The following is a 24,396-nucleotide window of genomic DNA, read 5'->3' as shown; positions in this document are numbered from 1 at the left end:
TAAATGATCATTGTAGTTTTTGGTCGTCTGAGAGAGGTTTTAGAACCTTTCATCTAAAGATGAGAAAAACACAAACATGATCAACACAGGTCGACAAGCAATTGGATCATCACCCACCCGACTAAAATGGATGATCACTGAATGATGATACATTGTAGCCGTTCTTTGTTTTTATTTTTTCATTATAATTTTTTTTTTTATTTGTGACCTTTTAAGCTAATTCTGAAGGTATTTATAGATGGTGTAACATTTGGGTTGTAATCTGTGGCCCATTTTGCTGCAAAGTTACAACTATATAGGCAGAATGAATCAACAGGATGATACTTTCTTTCCAGGCTGAATATCTCCCTAGACTGGTACATTTGCCAAGAATGATATACTCATTGCATCACTTATATGAAAATCATGATGACAAATACAAAGAAGTGTAATAATATTCCGATTTTTAATACTTTCAATCACGTCCCTCATTCACCTCTAAATTTATCTCAATCAGCATCTTAATTGATGGGTCTCCCTATTGAATTATTTTGCTAATCAGAAAAGGGAAAGGTGAAATGAACTGAACTGCAATAATACTAAGTAACCTGCTGATGCTACAAATCACATTTTGTTACCATAAGGAACAAAATCAACAATTTATTTCTAATTATCATATGTATAAATACCGTCTGTCCTCTAGTGATATCCTGAGGGCAGCTCTTGGCATTAACTAATAGAAGAGGTCTTGAGTCTGGTCTGAATTCTGTTAGCTAACTTTACCCTAATTAATTTCTTGTTATTTATAGGATGCAGAGACCTGCTTTTCTGATATAAAGCTTGAAATCCTTTGCATGCTGTTTATACCTAATAGTAAATATTTAAACAGTATACATTAGACTTCTAAGCTCCCTCTAGTGGTGGCTGCAGGTAGACAAAATTTTCTTAATTCAATGCATATTTTTGCAGATAACATATCAGTATGTTTCAGGCAGAATGGGGCACATATTTTGCACATAATCAGCATGGAAATCACCCACAAAGCAGTCTATTACTTGCAAATAAGAGAGAAAGACGAGCTCCAAGTGTCTTAACATCAGCAAGAGAAAAAAGCATATAAAGTTGTTCATTTATCTGGGTGAGTTGGGACACGACACAACTCCTTTAATCGTACTTCAAATGGATAAGCTGCTATTCCGCTCGCTAATCCAAACTCTGGCGGGAGGAGACCTGCAAGAAGTAAGAATAAAACAGGAGTGGTAATTCCTAGATCCCAATAAAGCGCTTCCATTCTCATCACTTCTTAACAGCACCCGTGAATAGCGCTCCTGCTTTTTTCCTTAGTTTTCTCACTATCATCTGGTAAAGGAATACCAATTTGTCATTCACCATGCTCGGAAAACTCGAGTAACGAGCTCATCCCTAGTGGGGGTGTGACACTCGGCACTCAGGCTGATCTCAGTGTTGGTGACATCCGGAATTGCTCAGTTGCAAATCATAGCTCAGTTGACGGAATAGTGGCCATGGTCCGGTACTGCACATCCGCCCCCTATTGATTTGATGACTATACAGTTGGCAAAGCTGCGCTGTGAACTCCTTAACTGAGCAGTTCAGGCCACCACCATCATTGAGACCAGCTGATTGGCGGGGGTGCCGGGTATTGCACCCCCACTGATCAGACATTGATGATTTACCCTAAGGATGGGCCATCAATGTTAAAGGGAATCTGTCACCCCCAAAATCGAAGGTGAGCTAAGCCCACCGGCATCAGGGGCTTATCTACAGCATTCTGTAATGCATTCTGTAATGCTGTAGATAAGCCCCTGATGTTTCCTGAAAGATGAGAAAAAGAGGTTAGATTATACTCACCTGGGGGGCGGTCTGGTCCGGGGCCTCCCATCTTCATAGGATGACATCCTCTTCTTGTTTTCACGCAGCAGCTCCGTCGCAGGCGTACTTTGTCTGCAAAATAGCAAAATACTGCAGTGCGCAGGCGCCGGGCCTCTCTGACCTTTCCCGGCGCCTGTGCACTGCAGTAGAAGAAGAGAACGTCATCGTAAGAAGATGGGAAGCCCCGGACCGCACCGCGATGCCCATCTGACCCGGACTGCAGCAGGACCACCCCTTGGTAAGTATTATCTAACCTCTTTTTTTCATCTTTCAGGTAACATCAGGGGCTTATCTACAGCATTACAGAATGCATTACAAAATGCTGTAGATAAGTCCCTGATGCCGGTGGGCTTAGCTCACCTTCGATTTTGGGGGTGACAGGTTCCCTTTAACATCATGAACATCCCTTTAATGTTCGTTGATCAGCAAATATCACATTTTTAAAAGAGTTGTCCACTTTCAGTAAACTTTTCCTGATATGTACAGTTCAATGTAAAGAAAAAGACAAAAAACAAACTGTGCTTTACTTACCTGCCCCTTGTCCAATGCTGTTTCTTTACTGCTGCCCTGGTCAGTTATTTGGTTGCAGTGGTGACATCATGCTGACATGACTGCAACCATTCATGGAGCTCAGTGGCTCTGGCCATGTAGACTGCATGAGTCACTCAGAGCTGCTTAGCCTGACCAACAGCTGCAGTGATGTCAATGTAATGTCACCGCTGAGTCCAAACAATGGAGACCAAAGCCACGGAGACTCAGGAAAGATTGGTAAAGGACAAGTTTTTTTAGACTAGACTGCTGGCTACTGTTGTTAACCATCCATTTAACCAAAGAAATATGGCAATTTTGTGTTTGCGTTAAAGAGTATATAAGCAGGTCAATACAGTTCTATGAGATCTCAGAGTGTTATACATCTTTTCAGTGCAACTGGAAGCTCTTAATTTGTGTTGAAATTAGATCGATAGATACATAGAATTATCTTTTTGTGTCTATATATAATATTGCTTTATTTGCAAAATAGCTTTAAATTACATAGAGAATTATGGTATGTAAAAGATTATGTTAAAAACGCATGTCATATGGATGTCATACGGATGCTAGATGAGAAAATCACATTGTACTCGCATGACACTCACCCTACTTTTCTGGATCAACATTGGAGTGATGTTTTTATACAATCATGCAGCTCCAACAGTAGCATAGTTGTCGGAGGGACAGGTGGGGCAGTATTCTACTCCTAACTCTATGGGCGTGCCACCCGGTCACTATGTGCCCCCCGCCCATCATCGCATCGCTCAAAGTTGATACGGTTGAAGGCAATGATGAGTAAGGGAGTGGCACACTCACTCTCCCATCATTCCCCCTCTGATGTCAATGACTTTGGGTGCAATGATGTCATTACTTGGCGCCTGCTATCCTAAGATGTGTGGGTGCTCGGAGCAGCGAGGGAACAAGGAAGAGAGATGAATAATGTATTTGTTAATTTTATGGGGAGTGCATTATACTATAGAGGCCCATGGCAGTGCATTATACTTTATACAGTCTGCCTATGGGGAGTGTATTATACTATACTGTATAGAGTCTTCCTATGGGGAGTGCATTATACTATAGAGGTTTGTGGGGGTTCATAACACTATCTACAGTCTGCCTATGGGGAGTGCATTGCACTACAAAAATCTGCCTTTTGGGAGTACCTTATACTACATACAGTCTTCCTATGGGGAATACATTATAATATATAGAGTCTGCCTATAGGGAGTGTATTCAAATATATAGAGTCTGCCTATGGGTAGTGCTTTACACTACACAGAGTCTACCTATGGGAGTTAATTATGCTATATAGAGTCTGCTGTATGGGGAGTGCATTATACTATGTAGATTAAGCTTATTTAGTCTGCATATATAGATCGGCCTATGAGGAGTGCATTACACTATATAGAATCTGCCTATGGGGAGTGCATTTAACTATATAGACTCTGCTTATGAGGAGTGCATTATACTCTATAGAGGCCTATCAAGAGTGTATTATACTAGAGAGGCTTATGAGGAGTGCATTATACTATATATATATAATGCATATGGTGTGCATTATACTGTATGCAGGCCTGTGTGGGTGTATTATACTATGTTGAGTCTGCCTATGAGGGTGCGTTATACTATATAGAGTCTGCCTATGAGGTGTGCATATACTATATAGAGTCTGAGTATGAGCAATGCATTATACTATATGTAGGCATATGAGGAGTGCATTATACTATGTGTCGGTCTATGGGGAGTGCATTATATATGAAGTTATATGAAGGCCTATGGGGAGTGAATTAAACTATATTGAGAACTATCTGGTACATTATACTATATGGAGGCTATTTAGGGGTCCATCATGCAGTTTTGGGATTAGAGCGAGTTGGCCATCATAAAGAGTGGGAGAAAATGTGGGGTCTTTGTATAGTGTGGGGTTTATAGTGCACTTGCAAGCGGCATTAATATATTACAGAGAGTTTGTTTTACCATCTAAAAGACACACTGTGCCACACAGTAGGTGCAGTAATAGGGACACATACGGCAGTAGCGGCTCAGCATTGGGGTATCAGCAGGATGAGGAGTTTGCGCAGATTGGGAAAAGATGGGGACAGTGCAGGAAATGTGAGATGTCAAATGTGTCTCTGCTGTAATCTCTGCAGAGAAGTCGTGGCTGGATAAATTGTAGTGTCGGTCTGGGCCAGGTGGAGAAGACAGGAAAAGTGAACGATTTTGTTAACATCAGAGTTGATCTTTGTATAGAGATTATATATTAGATTTTCAGTAACAGCCCGGTCATCTGCTGAGGTTCTCCAACATCCACTATTAGGGTGCATCACCACAGTTGTAATCAGGGTTAGCTGGTTAGGGGCCCACTCAGATGTTTGGCTCCCCTGAACCAAAACCCTAGCTATGTCTCTGGTACAGCCTTGAGCAGATGTATGGTAATATATGGGACACCAATGACAGGAACACCAGAGAAACCAGTGAAAGTCAAAATCCACCCATCTGTTGGTCTAGGCGTGCACCATTCAAGAGTTGGCCATCGTTTATAACTGGTAGTGTATTAGATATACCCATGATAGATGCTGTGTATATTCTAGTGTAGACGTTCTGGTGTATAGCTAGGAAGTTGTGCCATTTGTTGTCTGTATTCCACTTATATCATGAATCAAGAGGCTTCAAGAATCTTACATACAACAATAACATGTGAGCAGGCATAATGTCAGGCTAAGTACTATTCAACCCTATTATATTTTAGCTTTTAGAGAAATCAATTATCCCTGAGACACAAACTACCTCATTTTATGTTACATTTTCCATGTAAAGTTCTATCTACAGCTCTGGCAAAAATTAAGAGACCACTGCAAAATGTTCAGTTTGTCTGATTTTTCTCTTTATAGGTATATTTTTCAGTAAAATGTAAATTGTTCTTTTATTCTGTAAACGTCTGACAACAAGTCTCTGAATTTCCAAGCAATAAATTTCGGGGGTTTTTTTCTGAAAAGGAGAAATGGTCAAATTACAAAAAAACAAACAACAGTGCTTTCAGACCTCAAATAATGCAAAGAAAACAAGTTCATAATCATTTAGAAACAACAATACTAATGTTTTAACTCAGGAAGAGTTCAGAAATCAATATTTTGTGGAATAACCATGATTTTTAGTCACAGCTTTCATGCGTCTTGGCATGCTTTCCACCAGTCTTTCACAATGCTTCTGGCGCAAAAATGTAAGCAGTTCTTTGTTTGATGGCTTGTGACTATCCATCATCCTCTTGATTACATTCCAGAGGTTTTCAGTGGTGTTCAGGTCTGGAGATTGGGCTGCCCATGGACAGGGTTTTGATGTGATGGTCTCTTAATTTTTGCCAGAGCTGTATATATGTCTTATTCTCAAGTGTAAGCCAAAGTTACTGCAACCACAACTGGTGGAAATGGATAATGTGATAGGTTATTGCTATTGTAAAAATCTCACACCAACCCTCTAATTTGAATAGTACACTTTTCTCCTTGACGTATCTCCAGAATGAATGGATGGATGGATGATGAATGGTGCCTATCCTGGATCTCCTCATACCTTACCAACCACACATTTAGCATTTCCTACTCCCACACTACCTCCTCCAAATCTGAACTCATTATCTTTCCTCCATCTCACATGCCTTCCCTACCCAATCTATCTATCACAATAAATGGCATCACACTTTCCCCTGTCCCATAAATCTGCTGCCTTGGAGTTTCTGTGCCCTGTCCTTCAAACCGCACATCCAAGCTCTCGCCACCTCCTGTCGCCTCCAGCTCAAAAATATTTCCAGAATCCATCCATTCCTCAACCCTCACTCTACCAAAATGCTTGTGCATGCCCTAATCATCTCCCGCCTCGACTACTGCAACATCCTCCTCTGTGGCCTACCTTCTAACACTCTCGCACCTCTCTGGTCCGTCCTTAAATCTGCTGCCCGACTAATTAATCTCTAGCCTTGCTACACTCCTGCTTCCCCTCTTTGCAAATCCCTTCACTGGCTCCCAATTTCCCAGCATATCCAGTTTAAACTACTAACACTGATCTACAAAGCCATCCATATTCTTTCTCCTCTATATATTTCCGAACTAATCTCTCAATATCTTCCCTCACATAACCCCCGGTCCTCCCAAGACCTCCTACTCTCCTCCACACTTATTCGCTCCTCACCCAATCGCCTCCAAGACTTCTCCCGAATATCCCCCATCATCTGGAATTCTGTGCCCCAACACATCCGGTTATCCACCACATTTGGATCCTTCTGATGGAACCTGAAAACCCACCTCTTCAAAGAAGCTTAGAACCTGTAGTGACCACACGGCCACTTCAACACCATCGGAGCTACTGCAACCCCCGACCTACTGTCTCCTTCCCCATAATCCTGTAGAATGTAAGCCCGCAAGGGCAGGGTCCTCGCCCCTCTGTACCAGTCTGTTATTGTTAGTTTGTTTACTGTAAGTGATATTTGTATTTTGATGCAACCCCCTTCTCATGTACAGCACAATGGAATTAATAAATAAATAACAATAATATCCTATTTAGTCATATTCCCAATGTTTAGATACATCAAATGGAATGACAACTATTATGTCTACTACAAATCTCTAATTTTATGAATTCTCAGCCTACTTAGGATCCAAAATGTCATACATGTGGTCTCAAGATTCCTTATACCTATATAACTAAACAAAACTGTCATTCAGAGGGCTCTGTCACTGTCAGTGAAAAAACTGCAGCATGCTATGATGATTTCACTCTGAAATAGCATGACGCTCATTCATTCAAGTCTATGGGTGTGTGAAAAACATTGGACTGCACTCGGATGTCATCTGACTGCAGTCCGATTTCTGTGTCCTCACACAATGAAAAACATGGAGAAAATGTGGTTCTCTGTCTTCTCCTCACCGTGTGCTCCAATTTTCTCATCCTAGAGAATTCGATCAAACTCTGATCAAAGTCCGATCGGAGTGTTATTGACCTAATCCATGATGAGATAAACTACGATTGTATCACCCTATACAGAGATAAGGAATCTGGGTGACAAACCCTGAAACCCTGTAGGACAAAAAAACATATATGCCATGCAGATGTCCTAAGATGGGCTATTTACATAGTTACCTACATATTTACTATATTTGCTACATTTTTTATTTATTTACTACCTGCATTTACTTTTTTTTTACTACATATTTACAAAGATATATATATATATTCTTTTTTTTACATAAACATATGAAATGTGTTACCTGTTCTTTAAAGATCATATAACAACACCTATTTATTACGTATATGTTTCTTAACCCTCCCCCTTGTCACAAATTCATAGAAGCTCTGTAATTATTGCCCGGATCACTGGCGCATAATAAACAGGTGGCGATGCTATGGTCGACTTTGCAGAGGAAAAGTAGCCCTGTACGTATAATTATATATGACAGGCTAAGGATAATTAGCTTGCAGATTTGTACGCTGGGGGGAAATATATATATATATATATATATATATATATATATAATTGTGGGCGGTTGATGTGCAGCAATGAGCAGAAATCCCATCTACACTCTCCTTCACCAATTGCAGTAACGATCCCCCCTCCAACCTTCCCAAATGTGGCACCCACTGTATATCAATGCAACAGGCTGACCTGGGTTCCCCCATCAGGGTGGTAAATATTAACTGATCATTGCCTGGCAGCCTGTAGGTGGCACAAGTGCTCTTTCTTTGCTGGGTATTAACCCTTACCTGCACAGACTGTAATATTTGATATGCTCCTGTCCCACTAAAGCAACTTCTTGCCTGTTCCTCTAACCTCCCCACTTTTGCCCACTCATCCACCTTTGGCATATTCCTCAGTACCCTCCACCCACTTTGCATTCAGACTTGTTCCTATCTTTTTTTTTTTTTTGTTTAATTTTATTTTTATTTTTATTAAATCCTTGCAAAAAGATTAACAGCGGGCCGGGATAGATTCCAGCTCCGAGTGCAGAATTGATAGCTTTTATTATCTTCTGCGTTTCTCCTTGAGGCGTCAGTGAAAATTCCAGGCATCTATTACAGTAGTGGATGAGGAGCCGTGCCAAGTGGCATTGATCCTCCTAGTTGTTGCATTGCATTGCTTTTGCCCCATTGCCACATGCTAATTATCCTTTTTTTTTGCGCCCCGCGATTGCGCTCTGTTTAACCCCTTGCCTACTCCTCCAGCCTGATCTAGGATTTGGCTACGGGGAGAGGAGGAGGAGGAGGAGGGAGGGAGGGAGAGGAAGGAGGGAAATGGGAAGAAACGATCTAGTATCTTGATGCCCCTGTTGGAGAGATGGTTGAGTCCTCGTCAAGGTTGCTTTGGTATCTCAGAAACACCATTCACTCTGAGCTGTGACCAACAACAGCAACAACTGCGCTGCTCCTTGGCCAAAGGAAGAAGAAGAGGAAGAAGAAGAAGAAGAAGAAGGGAGGAGGAGGATTAGGGAATCTTAGAGGATAATATGAAAGCGATCTGCACCTGCACTCCAGCCCAGAAGACAGCAGAGCACTTGGGATGTATTAAATGTGGACCTGTGCACTCCCTATGTCTAAGGAAAATGGCAATGCAAAGTGGATTGGCATGGTGCTACCTGGTTTTTATACTGATGCTTACATGTGTGAGAGGTAAGGACATGCACATAGTCATCTGCTGGTAGGATGAAGCAGGGCTGTGACTGCTGCTGAGGCTGAGGCTGCTGGAATCAGGCAGATGCATTCACTGCTCAATGCAGTGATTGAAGCTGGGGCTGCCGGATACAGATCCTTGCAGTAGACTCATAGAAGGATCTGGGCAGAATGAACCCCCTCCCTGTACCATCTTATTGTGTGTCTTCTCCAGTCTCATCCTTTTTTTCTTGTCTTAAGGATTGTCACATATGTGTGCTGCTGGAGTTAACCCTTGGTGCAAAGTTCTACAGGATCTGTAATGATCCTGCTGCTAAAGAGGCAATGGGCATATGGTGCTGCTGATGGAATACAGGGATGGCTCTGTTAGTTACCGGGACATGGGCTGGAGAGGAGCAGCAGCAGCAGCAGCACGCCTGACATTGAGCCACAGGGACAGATCCGGCAGTGGGGTTTGCATGTTCTAGGATACAGGTGCTGGGAAATGTCACGTCACCCAATTCATATGTGTAATTCGGGAATATGGATTTGGTTTTAGCTATCAGGGGTGGTGGGGGGGATCTGTGCTCTGAATCTTAACACTGATCAGTCTACCCAATGAATTGAGTGTCAGGAAGGGGCTTGCAAATGGCCAACAAATAAGGCATTATGTGCACCATTCTGCTCATATTCTCATTCAATGGCAACTCTGCACACAGCATTGTCACACCAGACTGTAGGGTTTGTATGCAGGCAGGTTCAGGAGCTCAGGCAGGAGAGGATGAAGGACCAGGGTCCAGATCGTCCAACTTAAGAGACATTTTAGATTAAAGATTCTAAAGATGCTTTTTTAATTTTTTTTTTCCCCAAGCTCCATTGTGAATGCGGCTTTGAGGACCCCACCGTCCCATTCGCATGCAATGGAAACGATCATTCATGTGTCCAGAGGTTGGGGAGGTGGGGGGGCGACTCCATCGCACGCTATCTGACATTATATCTGAAGATAGGTAGCATGCCTGGAATGTTAATCTCCTTTCTAATTACAGGAAGCTTTTGCTTTGATGCGGGTCTGGAGATGTAATGAAGGCAGTCAATAAATTGTCGTTTTTTATTTATTTTATTTTTTTTTTTTAATGAAATTCTACCCATTGCGAAAATTGGAATCTATAGGATAAAATATCATCTAGATTCAATATTGAAACATGCAAATATCTCTGGAATTCTAGAGGAATCATTTATGGATTTTTTTTTACCTTTTATGCTTAGGAGGTTTTTATGATGCATTGTCGTTTTGTGGCTTTTAGACATTTTCAATTGCCGGTGACTTTTTCTAATGCAGGGACCTTGTTATAACAGATGATTATAGTGCTGCTCTGTGATTTGAAGACACAAGGAGGCAGCATCTTTCAAACCGAAAAGAAACAGTCTGGGAGACGAGCTTTAAAGGAAAATGTCACTTTTGTTTTATGCTTGGAACAAAGTAACTTGTAATGATACCTGTTGATTGATGGGGAAATCAATATTTGGATCTGATTTACAAAATACCAAATAGGGTGTAGGGCTAAATCACTGCTAAACCTGGGGGGTCTTTATGGCATTTCAGCCCCTTTCCCTTTTTATTGTGTTTATTACTTTTTTTATATATAATATGTTTTATTAATGCCATGATTTGTGCAATCAGTGTGAAATTGGGTGATTACATGGCTGAAGGCAGCACCAGAGATGTCTGAGGGAAAGGAGAAGGGGTGCCAGGGACAAAAAAAAAGAGGCGGATGGCATGGGAATTTGGGAAATTAGGAAGCAGAAAACAGGTGGGGAGGAGGGATCTGAGAAATGTGGTGTAAATGAGACATGGAGATGAGCACACTGTGGGGAACGGGAAGGGAAATGAGCAACAGGGCGGCACAGAGAGGGGTGTGCTGGAGAATGGGAGTCAATTTCAACCAAATGGATTATGTGAATATTCAGAATGTAATCAACTCTGATGAAGAAGGTTATGTATTCAGCAATGTCTTCTGGTGGGGGGGGGTATTCATGGAGGGGCAGTGGGGCGTTTAGAAAAATAAAAATCCTACCAACACTTATGAAATATATTGGAATACTATAGTATAAATAAATAGTCTGTATAGTCATACATATGACTCTCAATAATTACCCCTGCATATGAACGCATAAGTATGTGTGTATAAACAAGATATATATCTATATCTATATATATAGATATATATATATATATATATATATGTATATATATATATATATAATTGTGAGCATACACAGTATATTAATGCCCTTCTTTCTGTAAATATATACATATATAAATGAAATATATTTATGAATATATATGTGTACATACATATACAGTATATATATATATATATATACATATACATGTACTATATATATATACATATATATATATATATATCTATCCTACATACGTACACTCAAGTATATATAGGTGCTCTCTCTCTCTCTCTCTCTCTCTCTCTCTCTCTCTCTCTCTATATATATATATATATATATATATGTATGTACCCCATATATATATGTACCCTATATATATATATATATATATATATATATATATATATGAATTCTTATATAATATGTATATATATATATATATATATATATATATATATATATATATATATATACACGCATGTATATTTACACATCCTGTACGTATATATATATATATATATAAATATATACATGTGTGTGTTTGTTAATGTACCTATGTCACTGCGTTCTATAGCTGTATAGCTGAGTGCATGTGTGCATAAAACTCTGGCATTAGTAATTTATCAAGTGTAATATTTCTGTTTGCTTCCTTGGTGTTATTTCCATTTCTGGAGATATGAATATGTAACCAGGCTCTCCAGTTTATTAATTAATTCCTATGGTATTTCTGCTCGGCCAGTAAATTGCGTGCTCTGTGCAGGAGTGTGTTGGTTAATATGGATAGTACAGAACAGAATGCATTCTTGCTGTGATGAACTTGATTTGGAAACCGATTTTAAACACATTGGCGGCTGCTACTTATGCTAATACCTGTCTTATATTATGAATTATTCCTTACCGGTGCAGAAGTAAAACCAGAAAGGAGAGTGCTCCATTTCAGATGAAGGTAATGACTTGCCCTCTGAAGAATAATCAGTATTATGAATAGCAGGCAAGCATGTAATGCAACACACTGCTCAGGATTCAGAAGAGAAAACAGTGGCGATCAGTAAAATTACATCTATTTTCCCATAGGGGGGTAAAATCAGAAAGCATTATATGTCTTCTACATTCATTGGGAATCTCATCAATTGTGCAAAATATCTCCTGGCTTATTAAACTCCAGCATCAAAGCCCGCTACCCCTACAAACTACTGAATGGATATGAGAAAGGAAATGCAAAAACCACCCACAGCTACCTTTAAGTCATTGTCATGCAAACATCCTATAAAGTTGAAGACCAAAGATTAGTGGCCTCTGAACATTAAAAGTCTGCATACTTTGATGATCCTGGTTCACATAGATCCCTTAGAGATTACCATACTGCTGCATCACGATTTACAATCCAATAAGTATTGTGACAGCACATTGAGGATATTTTTCAGGATGAGTATGTTGCTTTAGGTTGTTCTGACTATCAGCTCAGAACTATGGCCCATTAGATCTTCAAGTGGGCCAAGATTCAGATGATTAATGGGTGGATTGATTTGCAGGACTGGTCACTCTGCCTGGTCAGTAGTCTTTGGCCACTTGACTGGAAGCTTAGGAATTTCTTACGTTCCTGGATCCAAGGCTTGACTTTTGCTTAGCCAGGCTGGCAAGATGTCACCTGTTTGTCAGACCACAAAGGTGACACCATGCCAGGCCAGCTATTCAAACACCATGGCGAGGATCCCACCAGGTAAGAGATTCGCGAGCATCCCAAATAGTGGCCAGATTCTACTGATCTTGTCAATGGACCTGAGTTTTGCAAGTCAATCTATCCATCTTTACTTCTAAAATACTAACGATACAATATGCTGCAACACAATGGCGTAATTTGAAGCTCTAGGTCTCCCACGCAAGATCTCGAATGGGGCCTCCAACTATAATGAGTCTTTAATAGTATTGGTCTTTTTATATGGGCCAAATGAACCATTTGGATCTCTCTAGATTCCAAGTCCAACCCCACAATTACAATTCACAATCACATTTGATTATTATTATTCAAATCATTAGGTTCTATTTCTTAAGAAATGATTAAGCAGATACCATGAAACCTTAGTATGCTACCGGCAGAATGTATTTGTCCCCTACCATTGAAGAACAGACCATTGGTCGAAATGATACATGTGCGTAAAAATAGATAGTTTTCCAATGAATGTTCATTGATGTTAAACAGACCATGTCCTGTAATTTCAGGATGTCAGGATTCTGGGAAATTCCATTTAGTTTTCATCAGGTCTTTATTAGTGATGAGAGAATATACTTGTTACTCGCTCGGGTGTCCTCCGAGTATTTTTTAGTGTTCGGAGATTTAGTTTTCATCGCCTCAGCTGAATGATTTACAGCTATTAGCCAGGCTAAGTACATATGGGGGTTGCCTGGTTGCTAGGGAATCCCCACATGTAAAAAGCTGGCTAGTAGCTGTAAATCATCCAGCTGCGGCGAAGAAAACTTAATCTCCGAGCACTAAAATATACTCGGAGGACACCCGAGCGTGCTCGGGAAATCTCGAGTAACAAGTATATTCGCTCATCAGTCATCACTAATCTTTATAAACTTTTCATTATTTTTTGTTGACCTCTGTTTTTACAATTTTTCCCAGCTTCTATTTTATGTCCCGACTCCCTACATTAGCTGCACAGTATTCTCAAATCTTTGATAATTCTATCTAAAAAAAACTATTGGTGATGATTATCTTCAATGATGCATGTTACGGCCCCCCCAATATCTGCAAAGTATGGCATGACGTGAAGAAACAAATTGAGCCATCATTCAATTCTTTCTTTTTTATTGGCTGACAAAATAGAAGGATCTGCTTTAAAGTTTAGCTATTCAATAACAATTTAGCTGCATATTCTTATTAAAAAAACAAAACACTTTGAAGATGATTAAGTTGTGTATTAAATGTTAAATAAAGTCATATTAAATTAGGTAAATAGGTTAAAACTACTCATTTTCATATTCAAGTGTTCTGGACACTGTTTGTGCTCCATTTACTAAGGTGTGTGATTTAAGATGTGAAAATTTGTGTCAAAATTTTTCAAGAAATTTGGTAAAAGTAATCCAGCCAACAGGTGGTGCAAATTTAGACAAAAAACTCTTACGTTTCTGAACAATACAATATTGAACATGAGCCACCCTGATTAATCTGGTGTATTATCCAACGGTTTAGTGTAGGATTGCACTATATAATTTTTAGACAAAATTAATAAATCTGCCACAGAATATTAACAAAGCCTTCCTCCTCTTCCCATCAAAATTTTTATCCCCTTAATATATTGCAGTCATCATATTATATAGCACTGTGCACTTACAATTGCTCATTTTGCCTTTCTGCACAGTTGATTCTTCTCTTCTCCTTTAGGTCTAGGACATCACGTGATTACAAAAATGATTAGCTGAATTCTTCTAATGTCTATGTAGAAACAGGAAGGCTCTTTTCCCTGCATCACTGCAAAAAGTCACTGGCAGAAGGGAGGAGCCAGTGGCATAACTTGAAAACTCATGGGCCCCGATGCGAAAGCTCCAATGGGGCCCTCAAATATTTAAAATCTTTAATAGCAATAGTCTTTTTCCATAGGCCAAAGGGACTTTTAGGCCCCCCTAGGCTCCAGGGCCCGGGTGCAATTGCAACCCCTGAACCTGTTGTAGTTACACCCCTGGGAGGAGCATGCAGGAAAAAGAGGCTTTTGTTTCTACACAGAGCGAGAAAAGAGAAGAATTAACTGTGTAGAAAGGCAAAATGAGCAATTGTACGTACACAGTGCTGTACAATGTTATGACTGCAATATATTAAGAGGATAAAAACGTTGATGTGTTTATTGAAATATAAGGACAGCTTTCTTATAGCATGTTTTCACCAAGGATATGTCATTTCCAAGACCTTGTAAATCTGTAATCAATAGATACAATGCTGACATGCTCATGTACTGAGTCATCTATCAGGCCATCTTTGAATAGCAAATCACTGCTCACAAGAACTTTCATTTTGATAAACAGTATGTGATTTGTATTTTAGTACACCATACACACCATCCTGTTATATAACACGGGAACTTAGGTTGTTGGGTGGCTTAGGTTCTTAGAGTTGATGGAGAGCCAGAGCATAGTATGATGTATATATTTTGTCATATTATATTTAACATATATGAATTAATAAATGAACAGATAGCAAAATGCAAAGGGCATGAACAAAAAAGAAATCTAAATGAAATCAATATTTGGTGTGACCGCCCTATATATTCAAAATAACACCAGTTCTTCTAGGTTTACTTGCATAGTTTTTGAAGGAAAGCGGTAGGAAGGTTTTTCCAAACATCATGTAATCACCAGAATTTTGAGATCACGACTCTGAGGGGCCTACGTATATCATCACTTTTAGGACTTTGTTCTTTATGCTGAGATAGTTCTTAATGAGATTGGCTGCATGTTTGGGGTTATCGTCTTACAGTAGAAATAATTTCGACCAATCAGACGCTTCCTTGATAGTATTTCATGATAGATAATTATATGTTTGCATTTCTCAGTATTGAAATGAAATGCAGCCTCAAAATTGCTTCACTGTTTCTGCAAACCATCACAATTGTACCTTTCTCCTGCCCTTTGCCTTCTGATACAGCTATATATTTCACATTCTGACTCACCATGGATCACCCGCTGCCATTTTTATGTATCTATATTCTTGTTTTCATATGTAGTTGAACCATTTGGTCTTGATTCCATTTCAACGGTATAGCTTTTAGGTGACATTCTTCCATGTAGACCACTGCTGGCCTTCTGGCCTTCTCCGAAAGTCAGATGAGTTTAGCTGGGTCTCACTGGTTGCTGACAGGTCTGAGCTGAATTCAAAGGGAACCAACCCGATGTGTCTTTCATCTGCTTCATAAGTTTCATTGGCTGACCACTGCGTGTACGGTCTCCAACATTGCCTATTTTCTTGACCTTCTTCGAAGAGCTTGAACAGTATATCTTGAAATACCAGTCTGCTTTGAAATCTTTGCCTGGGAGGGAATAACTACCTTGTGTCTTGTTGATATGCTCAGTATTTCCATGGTGTGTGACCTATGACATGAAACTGTCTTCCATAACCTTACCTCTGGAGTAGAGAGTGACTACTCCTCACCCAATTTCAAGCCTCCTACACAGCTATTTCTGTATCAGTTAATGACTATTTTTCCACCTACGTATAAAAGTGATGATCATTGTCACTTGTTTGAAATAATTGGTTACTCTTGACTAAAATCCTACAAAACATCAGTTTTTGTTCAACTGTTCCTAGAAAAATTGAGAATTGATGCTGTTTTGAAGGCAAAGTGCGGTGACACCAAATATTGATTTGATTTAGATTTCTCACTTGTTCATTCGTTTTGCATTTTGATAATTAATCAAAGTAATCTATTGACACTGCTATTTTACAATTTTGAAGTGTAGGCGTGGTGTACACACTGTGACCCTGTCTCTCTCCTGAGAAGCATAAGGAGAATAGGATTGTGCAGGCCTCCTTCAGCTTGTCCAAAAAGCCTGTGTAGAAAAAGGAGTTCACATGCAGCTAAGAGCCCCATACTTTAGACAGCTGTTGGCCAACTGCTATCTCTCCCCCGAATTCCCCATACAAAAGAACATGTGACTTAGTTTTGGACTATTTTATTCTAATGTGTATGAAGGCCATAATGCATTTTTGGCCCTACAATATGGAGACACCAGGCGCATGTTGCTACAGTGTGGAATCCATGCTGTAACATGGTTTGGAGTGATATGACAATATATAATAATATTAATAATCATCATCATCATCATCATAATGTAAGGTTAGACTTTATATACCAGGCTTATATAATAGCCTGAACATCAGCATCGTATCGTGCATTGCGATAATGATCAATTCTTACATTAATCCTTGAAGTCCCTTATACTTGGAAGGCATTTTATCGTATTCCTATGTAAATGGATTGTAGACAAATCAAGATTTTCTCTAAACAAAATGATTCCACTTCCTTTTAAGAGCAAGCAGAACATGGCGGAGTGTAAAATGATGGTTATCTTACTGACCAGCCAAGGAACAGTCCTTGGACATTCTTGTTACAGTTTTATTTATCCTTTCCAGCAGGTGTCAGCCGTTCTCAGTATCAGTGCGAGTGTTCTATAGAAAAGCCGTCCGTCTCCTGCGTCTCTGCTGCTGCTCTCACTAATGCAGTCTGCTCGTAATACAGTGCCGGACATGGATATATCACATGAGTAAAGATAGATGGATAGATAGGTAGTTAGACAGATCAATAGACATGAGAGATAGATATACGATAGATAGATAGATAGATAGATAGATAGATAGATAGATAGATAGATAGATAGATAAATAGATAGATAGATAGATAATGGATATATTGATAGATAATAAATAGATAATAGATAGATGGATAGATAGATAATAGATAGATGATAGATAATATATAGATAATGGATAGATAGATAGATAGATAGATAGATAGATAGATAGATAGATAGATAGATAATAGATAGATAGAAGATAGATAACAGATAATATATAGATATAGAGAGAGAGATAGATAATAGATACATAGATAGATAATAGATAGATAGATAGATAGATAGATAGATAGATAGATAGAAGGTAGATACTATAGATAACAGATAATATATAGATAGAGATAGATAATAGATCGATAGATAGATAATAGATGATAGATAATAGATGATAGATAATAGATAGATAATAGATAAATAGATATAATATCAGATAGATAATAGCAGTGTCAGATTGGGTGCCAAGGACCCACAAGTAACCTTGACTCTGAGGCCCAATGTTCAGCTATATGAACATACTATATTACCCTCATTCACAAAATTAACTAATGATTCTATATAATAATAAACTGGGTAGTTAGTTATATGAATGATGAGTTGCTGATGTCTGTGCATAGTAAATCAAGTATATTGGGCCAACTACTGCGGACATAGGGGGGTCCCACTCCTGAACAGGGGCCCATCAGAGAATTCACCTATTCCCCTTTTGCTAGTCTGAGTTTGATAGATTAACAATAAAAAGATAGGTGACTAAATAAATGCGAATAATAATAATCTTTATTTTTATATAGCGCTAACATATTTCGCAGCGCTTTACTGTTTGCACACATTATCATCGCTGTCCCCGATGGGGCTCACAATCTAAATTCCCTATCACTATGTCTTTGGAACGTGGGAGGAAACCGAAGAACCCGGAGGAAACCCACGCAAACACGGGGAGAACATACAAACTCCTTGCAGATGTTGTCCTTGGTGGGATTAGAACCCAGGACCCCTGTGTGGCAATGGTAACCACTGAGCAACCGTGCTGTCCCAGACAGATAGATATATAGATAGATGATAGATAGATAATAGATAATAGACAGATAGATAGATAGATAGATAGATAGAGAGATAGATAGATAGAAAAAATACTATGTATTTTGTTTTTTTTGTATTACCGTATACACTCGAGTATAAGCCAACCCAAGTATAAGCCGAAGTACCTAATTTTGCAACAAAATACTGGGAAAGCTTATTGACTTGAGTATAAACCTAGGGTGGGAAATGCAGCAGCTACTGGTAATGATGGGTTCATATAATGCGCCATAAAGTTCATGATGGGCCCCATAAGATGCTCCATACAAAAAATATGTCCCATATAATGCTGCATATAGGTTGATTATGACCCATAAGATGCTCCATAGAAGAATATGCCCCATATAATGCTCATCATATCAGTGCAGTTTATTATTATTATTATTATTATTATTTATTTATTGTTATAGCGCCATTTATTCCATGGCGCTTTACATGTGAGGAGGGGTATACATAATAAAAACAAGTACAATAATCTTAAACAATACAAGTCATAATAACTGGTACAGGAGAAGAGAGGACCCTGCCCGCGAAGGCTCACAATCTACAAGGGATGGGTGAGAATACAGTAGGCGAGGATAGAGCTGGTCATGCAGCGGTTTGGTCGATCGGTGGTTACTGCAGGTTGTAGGCTTGTCGGAAGAGGTGGGTCTTCAGGCTCTTTTTGAAGGTTTCGATGGTAGGCGAAAGTCTGATGGGTTGCGGTAGAGGGTTCCAGAGTAGGGGTGATGCGTAAGAGAAATCTTGTATACGATTGTGGGAAGAGGAGATAAGAGGGGAGTAGAGAAGGAGATCATGTGAGGATCAGAGGTTGTGTGTAGGTAAGTACCGGGAGACAAGGTCACAGATGTATGGAGGAGACAGGTTGTGGATGGCTTTGTATGTCATGGTTAGGGTTTTGTACTGGAGTCTCTGGGCAATGGGGAGCCAGTGAAGGGATTGACAGAGGGGAGAGGCCGGGGAATAGCGGGGGGACAGGTGGATTAGTCGGGCAGCAGAGTTTAGAATAGATTGGAGGGGTGCGAGAGTGTTAGAGGGGAGGCCACAGAGCAGGAGGTTGCAGTAGTCAAGGCAAGAGATGATGAGGGCATGGACTAGGGTTTTTGCAGATTCTTGGTTTAGGAATGTACGGATTCATGAAATATTTTTGAGTTGAAGTCGGCAGGAAGTGGAAAGGGCTTGGAAATGTGGTTTGAAGGAGAGATCAGCATCAAGGATTACCCCGAGGCAGCGAGCTTGTGGGACTGGGGAGAGTGGGCAGCCATTTACTGTAATGGATAAGTTCGTTGGGGGGGTCGCGTGAGATGGGGGAAAGATGATGAATTCTGTTTTGTCCATGTTAAGTTTCAGAAATCTAGCGGAGAAGAAGGATGAAATAAAGGACAGACATTGAGGGATTCTGGTTAGTAGGGAAGTGATATCTGGTCCAGAGATGTAGATCTGTGTGTCATCAGCATAGAGGTGATACTGAAAGCCATGAGATTCTATGAGCTGTCCCAGGCCAAAGGTGTAAATGGAGAAGAGCAGGGGTCCTAGGACTGAACCTTGTGGGACTCCGACAGATAGGGGGCGAGGTGAGGAGATGGTGTGTGAGTGGGAGACGCTGAATGTCCGGTCTGTTAGATATGATGAGATCCAGGATAGGGCCAAGTCTGTGATGCCAAGGGATGAGAGGGTCTGTAATAATAGTGAATGGTCCACTGTGTCAAAGGCAGCCAACAGGTCGAGGAGGAGGAGGACAGAGTAGTGTCGCTTGCTCTTGGCGGTTAAGAGGTCATTGGTGACCTTAGTTAGGGCAGTTTCAGTGGAATGGTGTGACCGGAAACCAGATTGTAAGCGGTTAAAGAGGAAGCAAGAAGAGATGGGAGGACAGTTCAAGGTAGACGTGTTGTTCCAGTAGTTTGGAGGCATAAGGGAGAAGTGATATAGGGCGATAGCTAGATACAGAGGATGGGTCAAGAGAGGGCTTTTTGAGGATAGGTGTGATGGCAGCATGTTTAAAGCTTGAGGGGAAAACACCAGTTATTAGTGATAGATTGAAGAGATGGGTTAGGGTTGGGATGAAGACTGTGGTGAGGTTTGGGATGAAGTGGGATGGGAGCGGGTCAAGTGCACAGGTGGTGAGATGCAATCTTGAGAGTAGAGTGGAGAGTTGATCTTCTGTAATGGTGAAGTTGGTTTTGGAGGTGGAGGGCTGGGAAGTCAGGAGGAAGGGCTCTGGGGGTTGTTGACCAAAACTGTCTCTGATGTTATCAATCTTATGCTTGAAAAATGAGGCAAAGTCTTCAGCTGAGATAAGTTAGTCAGTGTATGCTGACATGATTACCATATACCCTATATTGCTGCTGCAATTTTAAAAAAATGACATACTCACCTCTCGTCGCTGACCGCTGCTCCTCAGCGTCGCCGGCTCTCTGCAGTGACTCTTCAGGCAGAGGGCGAGCAGTAACCACGTCATCGCACCCTCTGACCTGAATGTCACAGCCAGAGGACGTAAAAGACACAGTGTGGTAGTGGAACGGGGACAGGTGAATATCGCAATTGAGGTACTAATTTGCTCTTATCCTAAGTCATATTGCAAAACTCGTTAAAGGGTTGATTGTGACTTGTAGGATCGCTACTTACAACAGGTGGTGCTATAGAGCTCAAGTCCTCTTTTTCTCTGAAGAGGCAATTTGCATGTTAAGCTTCCCAGAGGAAGCGGCAAATAAGCCTCCTTACCTTGACAAGCCAGAGCTGGTATGTCACTTTCCACAAGGAGAAACCTTACCCCTTAAGCTTATTGTAGAAACAGGAAGTCTCTTTTCCCTGAATGAGTCATGACTCATCATTAGAACAATAATTCTACCACACTGACAGGAGGGAGGCGGAAGAAGCTGGGTCAGGAGTTAAAGAGTGTGATGACTAATGTAGGGAAAAGAGACTTCTTGCTTCTCCATGGAGCTTAGAAGGATTCAGCCAGTCTGTTCTTAATCACATGATATCTTAGACTTAATAGAAAAGAGAATAATTAGCTGGGTAGAAGGACAAAATGAGCAATTGCCATATAACATGAGGATTGCAATATATTATGAGAATAAAAACTCTGATGGAAGTGCATCTTTAAGTACTTCTTTTGTATGCCAGAAATTTTTCAGTTGTGTGTGGCATTTTTGGTCTAAAAAGGCGCACACACAAAAAATTACAAACAAAAAATAAAGAGCCTTTTTAATTTTGCTCAAATTTCATGAACTACACACACCATATTAAAAAAATGTGTGCACAAAAAGTCACCGAGTGTCACAAGAAAAAAAATAAAGTGACCTAAACTCCCCTCCCCCACAAATGATGAATCGGGCCCACTCTGTTTATGTGTCATTCGGCATTTGCCACGGTTCATGTACTTGTAGAAGTTTCACAATTGACTGTCGCTATGTTATAAATAACAGGATGAAAAATCTATCACGCAACCTTTTCGTTGTGAGGAAGGAAAGCTGTTAGGTCCATGGTAATTAATACGTAACTGAAATATTTTCAGTGATCCCATGAGAACAATTTGCACAGACCTACCTAAGTGGAATGGACCCTGTCCTGGTGGGATGGATGAGCCTTCTACCAGAATAATAAAATCAAGAATTAAGTTTTATTCTACGTATATGTTCTATGAAAGCTCGGATTCCTAACCTCATGGGCATCGACACCTAGACTAATGAGGTGATTAATTACCATTTATGAATTGCATATGGCTTTTGTCTGTATAAAGTGAAACCTCATTTACCAATATGAAGCGATTGAGTAGGAGCATAGAATATATTAAATGTGCTTACGTTCATGCTTACATTCAACGATCACAACAATGGAAGATAATTCTGCAATTTGCTTGCACTGGAGAATGTTGTATTGAGGGAAAACCTCCTTCAGGGCATAGCAGGCATTAAGATTTTGTCATTATCATGAGTAATGAGATTCCCAATGCAGTGGATGGTGAATATTATTTAATTTGGTCCGTGCACGCAAAGCCTTCTTAATTCAAGATTATTACAAAGGATGGAGTTGGATTTAGGGTATTGAGATTTTTTTTCGTCACCTTTCTCTGTTATTTTTTTTAGTGGAGTCAGTGCAACATCTCAAATTTCAATCTTACACTAAATACATATTTGCCCATATGGTAGAAGCAAAGGCGGCCTTCTATGACGGTAAGCTTCGAAACGTCAGATTAGTAGATACCTCCGTAGCTTGCTCCTTGAATGCAGTTGAACAGCAGGTAGGAAATGGTATTTTGGCAACCCTTGTAGGAAGTCCATCAACATTAAGCAATAAGCCGCCAATTACACTTATATCTTTCGACATTGAAAAAATATCATCCTACGGCTGGTGGTAAGTCCAAGAAAGTGTCACTTCAATCATCAGATAATAATTGTGCAGCTAGGACTCATTGGCTTCCAACAGGATATCTAATCGTCCGATTTGTATATTTAGAGCAACTTTAATTAAAACAGAAAAAAATGGGCTAACAAAATTTTTTTAATGATCAAACTAGGAAAACAAAAATTAATTTAGTTTAAAGAGTTTTTCCCAAGTTTTCAATTCATTGGCCATTAAAGAGATTCTGTCTCCTGAATTTGGAGGGAACAATTTTCAGCCATAGAGGCGGGGTTTTTTGGTGGTTGATTCACCCTTTCCTTACCCGCAGGCTGCATGCTGGCTGCAATATTGGATTGAAGTTCATTCTCTGTCCTCCATAGTACATGCCTGCGCAAGGCAAGAATGCCTTGTGCAGGCATGTACTACGGAGGACAGAGAATGAACTTCAATCCAATATTGCAGCCAGCATGCAGCCAGCGGGTAAGGAAAGGGTGAATCAAACACCCGAAAACCCCGCCCCTATGGCTGAAAATTGTTCCCTCCAAATTCAGGTGACAGAGTCCCTTTAACTATTTCCAGCACTCTCCATTGACATGGAATAGGGCGGAGATGCGCCTGTTAAGTACTCACGGTTGAACCCCCATGATGATTAAGTCATTTTCTAAGTTAAGGATAAGTAACAAAAACTGTATTTATTATATATCACTATCATATTCTGCAACGTTTACCAACATTATCATGGCTATCTCCGTTGGGGCTCACAATCTAAATTTTATGTCAATATATCTTTGCAGTGTATGAGTAAATCAGAAAACCCTGGTGGTAACATACACAAAAATGGGGAAACCTACGCAAACATGAGAACATACAAAGTCCTTGCAAATGTCCTTGGTGGGATTTGAACCCAGTGCTCAAAGTGGCAAAGAAACAATGCTAACCACTGATCTACTGTGCTGCCCATATAACTTAAAAACTTTCGACAAATAGTGACATCTGTATACAAGTCTGCCCTCCCTGCCTCTGCTTCAGTCATCAGGCGGTGCTGCGCTCTTGTCGCAGGCAGTGCAGGTTGATAGTTCTAGTTTTGTGTGCTTTGGGACTTATAGTCCCATCCAGACTTGGATAATGCTGTGTGGTTTGAGTGGGACTGCAATCTATTTAAGAACATGAAATCCTGCTGCCCGCTGCCAATTATAATCTGACTTGCTTCTGTGTAACTTGCGCCTTGCTACTCTCAAAGTGTTCATTCCTGATTTTGACCTTACATCGTTCTTTGACAACTCTCCTTCTTTATAATTTTGCCCCCTACATCAACCTAGTTATGAGCAGGTACCAGACCATTCTCTTGCATCTGATTTGCTAATCTACACTGCAGCTCTTCTGTAGAAGCAATCCAATGGACCCTGTTTT

General features: G+C 40.1%; 1 protein-coding gene across 7 annotated transcripts in view; it reads left to right on the top strand.

The window, feature by feature from the left end:
* Positions 1–8,713: 8,713 nt before the first annotated feature.
* Positions 8,714–24,396, top strand: part of CSMD3 (CUB and Sushi multiple domains 3) — a 1,888,113-nt gene continuing 1,872,430 nt past the window's right edge. For all 7 annotated transcript variants that reach the window (XM_077271102.1, XM_077271099.1, XM_077271098.1 and 4 more), the window contains exon 1: positions 8,714–9,054. In XM_077271102.1, coding sequence (XP_077127217.1) covers positions 8,892–9,054 — 163 coding nt within the window. In that variant the 5' untranslated portion in view covers positions 8,714–8,891. The remainder of the gene's footprint in view (positions 9,055–24,396) is intronic.

This window comes from Ranitomeya variabilis, chromosome 6 (genome assembly GCF_051348905.1).
Source record: "Ranitomeya variabilis isolate aRanVar5 chromosome 6, aRanVar5.hap1, whole genome shotgun sequence".
In the NCBI taxonomy this organism is placed as follows: domain Eukaryota; kingdom Metazoa; phylum Chordata; class Amphibia; order Anura; family Dendrobatidae; genus Ranitomeya; species Ranitomeya variabilis.
This window is presented reverse-complemented; position numbering and strand designations above follow the sequence as displayed.